The sequence below is a fragment of the Patiria miniata genome, unplaced genomic scaffold (assembly GCF_015706575.1).
Source record: "Patiria miniata isolate m_02_andy unplaced genomic scaffold, ASM1570657v1 HiC_scaffold_20, whole genome shotgun sequence".
Lineage (NCBI taxonomy): Eukaryota > Metazoa > Echinodermata > Asteroidea > Valvatida > Asterinidae > Patiria > Patiria miniata.
The window spans coordinates 5,060,620-5,065,471 of NW_024037059.1; the positions used below are offsets into that span (position 1 = coordinate 5,060,620).

A 4,852-nucleotide genomic window follows, 5' to 3' on the forward strand; every position below is an offset into this window, starting at 1 on the left:
CAATTCTGCTTACGGTCAATGTTTTAGACCATGCTATTTTAGATTTTGAATGTTGAACTGGAAACATACGAAAAATGCAAAAATATTTCCGGTTTGAGTTGTAAATCGCAAGAATAAAAAAACCTTGTAATATACAATGTAAATTACTGCTTACTCGTGAATTTGGATTAACAACATTTGGTAAATTTAACTGAAGTTGAAGAACAAGCCTTTGTTTACAGAATCATACACACGGAACACGTGGTACAAACATGGTACATAATGGGCTGACATTTACACAATGGTATTTGTCCTGAGGGTCATTACTCCAAACTTCGATTTCTGGAATTCGGGGAGAAAGAGTGATCAGTGCAGTGCAAACCCACAGACCAAAGTAAATCACAGCGTTACCGAGAACATGGCCTTCAACGCCTAGCCTGCGCATTATCCACCCATCATTCAACCTGTCGGACGGAAGTTGTATTTCTCGACTAATGACAGGGCGAGATCGGCGTGTGACGTCACTGTGATGCATCCTCAAGTTCCGATTGCGAGCGTGCAGTCAAGCCTATATATTAACCTGGATTTGATTGTCCGGAACATAATTATACACGCCTTAGCTAGAGACTTCAGTACGACCGTTCAAGAACCACATTAGTTGTTTCGTATATCAGGAAATTGTTAGTTTTTGTATAAAATGGCCATCGTCAACAGATGCTGCTGTGCGGACAATGTCCGAGCCGGGTCTGCATTATCAGCCTTTTACACGGTGGTAAGTTCAAAGAATGGTTTTGGTACAAGAAACTGCAGTCACCGTGAGTCACGGCTCAATAGACACCTTGCGCGGTCCGCCCTCACTGATGGCAGTGGCTGTTTTGTAAAGTCAGTGCCAATGAAAATATGTATCTACACATGCTTATCACAGAGGACCAAATATCTGCCCTAAATGTGACGTCAGAGGCAAGGTGATATCTATCAACAAAACAGTCGACTGAACAATTACTTTCAATTTACAATTCAAACGAAGAGAGCTAATTTGGCATATTAATTGGAGAAAATAACAGCTTTGTAACAGCTAATTCAATTTACAAGAATATGCTAAACAACTGTAAAAATTCCAAATCCGGCAAATAGCAAAATATAAATACTATACCGTACTATAAGTTATTTAGGAAAAAATGAAAATAATTTGGAGTTCGATAAACATAAAGCTTATAAATAATTATTTTTAAACGTGAATTTCATGTGTGCATTTTCTTTTCTTTTTTGACAGATTTCCTGTACTGTGTTCTTAGGATTTGCAGCAGCCCAACTTAAATCCTACGTTGGTAATAAAAACCCACCTCTTATTTCACATTTATTTTCTTCGACAAATCACATGCCCTTCATCGTAAATGTGTTATTGGTTTCTCCTTATTCTCGTTTTTATTTTGGGTGGGCAAGTTGCGTATGAATTCTACACTGCCGAAAATAATCTTTCAACAAGCAAGAGAACTTTCAACTAACCATCTTTCGTTTTGTTCAATTTAGCTTCAAACACAGAAGCGGATTTACTCTTCATGGCTTCCAGTTCGTACGTGGCTTTGTTGAGCTGGATTATAGTGTGCTCCGTACTTGTCCTTTGGGGCACTGCAAAGGTGAAAGACAGGACAGGGAATATAGATTTTGTTTGTGTGGACTGTACTCTTCTTCTTTTTTATTGTACTTGGATATATTTGAATGGATACACGGCCCGGGCGGATCTGGAACCATATTTGGTCGGGGGGGGGGGGGGGCTTTATTTGACTCTATGGGACGTACGCTCTTTTTACAATCAGTGGCGCATCAAAGCTGGTGCATAACACGAAACAATATTTCATAACACGAATTATGCAAATCCATGTAGCAGCCAAGCTTAAGCTTTCAATACTAAGCCATTATCAGTACGGAACTTTTTGTTTTAATTATCACCACAGGAGAGAGCACTTTGGCCCCCATGTTCAATGCTCATTAGAAATGTGTCCATGGAATGTATACATTCATTTATTTTCCCGTTCGATAGGATAACCGTTGGTTTCTGTTGCCCTACATGATCACGATGCCGGTCTTGATTCTGGTGCAGTTAGCTTCCATCATCTTCATCATTGTAGTTGTACTCGGCGGGGTAAGTTCATGGTCACAGAGTTCATTGAACCCCCTTGGTGCATGCCGATACCATTAGGATTACGCTTATTCCGGCGTATTCAATTGAGGAAGTATTTTCTTGCTATACTAAATGAAAGCTGCCATTTGCAATTATGATCATGCATTAATTGTTGAGTAAAGTTTTGACGTTCACTTTCTTTTTAAAACAAGGCTAATAAACAAATTAATAAACGCATACGGTATATGCCGATTGGGGGATCGGTTACTGAAATTGGTAAAACAAAATTTATTTCATTAATAGCCGATTTATTTTCCCCTTCTGACTTTCTGACAGTCTGTCTACTATTTTGGCTCGGCCTACGTGTACGTCGTCTTAGGCGTCCAGACCCTTCTCATGGCGCTTAATGTGAGTAGAATAAAGCAAGTAGGGTGTGGTTTTGCCTGTGCGACATAAATGTTCTTTGTCTTTTGTTTTTCTTTTCTTTATATTTTTTTTCAAATGATATTGAATTTATTTGGCAATTTATTTATTGGGTTTGATATTGTCTTTCCGCACCATGGTGTAAAAGGATTAAATGAGCACGTTCTTATTTATTTATTTTATGTATCTCTCCTCGTGTGTTCTATATACATGTAGTGAACAAAAGTAAAATCACTTTACATTTACCATGGCCTATAGAAAAAACTAGAAGTTTTTGTTTTGGGTGGACGTTTTTGTTGGCGGTGTTCTTTTAATTTTTAAAATTAGCCGAGAAGTGCACGACAAGCATAACATTTGTCTTTAATGTTACTGTTGTATAGGTGTCCTGTTTTCTGACTGTGACGTCCCAATACCAGGAGCTGAGAGATGGCAGGGGAACAATTGATGATGTTAGAGGGGTAAGGATTTTGTTATAAGGATTGATTTTTAATTTTCGTGTTTTGTTTTTGTCTTTCTTTCTTTTTTTCGTTTTCGTTTTCATTTTCGTTAATTTTTTTTCGTTTTCATTGTCCTGTTTATTTTTTCGTTTTCATTTTTTTTTTCTTCTAATTTCATTTTCGGTGGATTTTCTTTGCTAGCCAAGTTTGCCGGTTTGTTTCAATTGCAATATCTTTGTTCGATTTCTCATGTCGTTAACTTGACATCTGTACGGTAAAAGAAAAGCAAAGATAAACAAAAAAATATAAATATTTGGTTTTTTTTCAAAAGGCAAACAAGTATACCTACAAAGAAAACTGTTATGCAGACGATTATGTCAAACAATTATTGCATTTCGAGGCTCGATGTTGATTGAAAAGAAATCTATTTTATGTTGATTGGGTGGTTGTTGTTTTTTTCAGAGGACGACGAACACTAACCACCAACCCTTCGGTGGCATACTGGCTCAGCAAGCACAGGGTTTCCCCATGCAGGGACAACCTCTGAAGTAAAGGAGTCACCTATATTTATTATTGGCCTGACAGGATAGGGGATCACCTACAAAAATGTGTCCATTGCGAATATGTAACTATTGAAGATTACCTGAGCACATGAGACCGATACCATAAGTTGCTATTTCGCAAATACATCTGTTATCATGTTCCCATAATGTCTTTAAAGACTTAATGCGTACAGCAGACATTTTGTGGTATGCTGCACATGCGAAGATGTTTATATTCAGTTCAATTTGTGAATAACATTTTTTCTCAACTACCTGAAATTATTGTATTTTAATTTGGGAATATCTGAGGAACACATGATTCCATAAAACTGGGCTTTCGAATTGCGAACTTATTCTTTATTTCTTTTAAGCAATTAAATTAAATTTATCTAAATATAATTTGTATACGCAAAATAACATTTAATATTTTGTATGTATCTTTATGTAGCCTGAATCAATGTTGATGTATATTGGGTAAAATGGTCATTATGTGGCGATTAAATCAATAATTAAACTTATATTGAACTTGTTTCTCAGAACAAATAAAAAGGTGCGCAACTTCGCCATACAATTTCGAAAAGGTCGATAGTAAAAAAAAAATTAAAAAAAGAAGAAGATATACACAGTCCACACAAAAAAATGCTGAAACGAGGATTCCTAATTTCAGACTTTACTACGAAAAGAGATGATACATTCAAATAAAAACCTTAACACTTGTTAAGGTCGAGAGACTTATGAAATGTCCCACAAAATTGAAAGCGTCACCATACAAGCAAAATATTCTGTCATCAATTAATGTATTGAACCCACATACAATAATGACATATACTAGCTCCGACATCACTACGTACTATCAGTTTCAACTGAGGTGTTTTATAGAGTGTTTTGAATAAAATAGAATATTCATGTAAAGGAATAGCTCGTTCATAATTATTTAAAGATTGTTCACTGATGTAGTCTCCTTGCTTCATTTTACCACCGAACATTAATACCCAGTAAGTGAATGATAATAAAACCAAAAGTCAAACGCAATGATTGAAATAACCAGGGAGGATAAGGTATGCCCGACTAGATCTCATTCCATTTCCACCATAAGAAACCTAATTCAGGTCGACTTCGTCCTGGTATGGAATTCGACCTCCTTCGTTAGAATAAATTACAGATTCCTTCCACAATGCGTTGGAAGGACGGAATGCAACAATATGGCTCTTTTGGAAACCAAATTGGAAAATAAAGAATAAGTAAGTTACTGGCGTGTATTACCATGGATATAGAAAGGACTGCTCAATTTAGTCACGCTTTCCACTGGACGGGCTGACACATCATACATGCACTGATCATGGCTCGTG

At 36.6% G+C, this 4,852-nt stretch overlaps 1 protein-coding gene across 1 annotated transcript; it reads left to right on the forward strand.

Moving 5' to 3' along the window:
* Positions 1 to 609: 609 nt before the first annotated feature.
* LOC119727260 lies at positions 610 to 4,103 on the forward strand. Its single transcript, XM_038199119.1, has 7 exons — positions 610 to 751; positions 1,253 to 1,307; positions 1,486 to 1,616; positions 2,021 to 2,122; positions 2,438 to 2,509; positions 2,905 to 2,982; positions 3,424 to 4,103. Exons 1-7 carry the CDS (start codon positions 677 to 679, stop codon positions 3,511 to 3,513), a joined length of 603 nt encoding a protein of 200 aa, XP_038055047.1. The 5' UTR covers positions 610 to 676; the 3' UTR covers positions 3,514 to 4,103.
* The last annotated feature ends 749 nt before the right edge of the window (positions 4,104 to 4,852 follow it).

Bases quoted from the DNA above. Each gene is read 5' to 3' on its own strand.
- LOC119727260 (XM_038199119.1), top strand. From the start codon at position 677: ATGGCCATCGTCAACAGATGCTGCTGTGCGGACAATGTCCGAGCCGGG. The intron at 752-1,252 runs GTAAGTTCAAAG...CTTTTTTGACAG, and splicing joins TATCAGCCTTTTACACGGTG to ATTTCCTGTACTGTGTTCTT. The intron at 1,308-1,485 runs GTAATAAAAACC...CTTTCAACTAAC, and splicing joins CCAACTTAAATCCTACGTTG to CATCTTTCGTTTTGTTCAAT.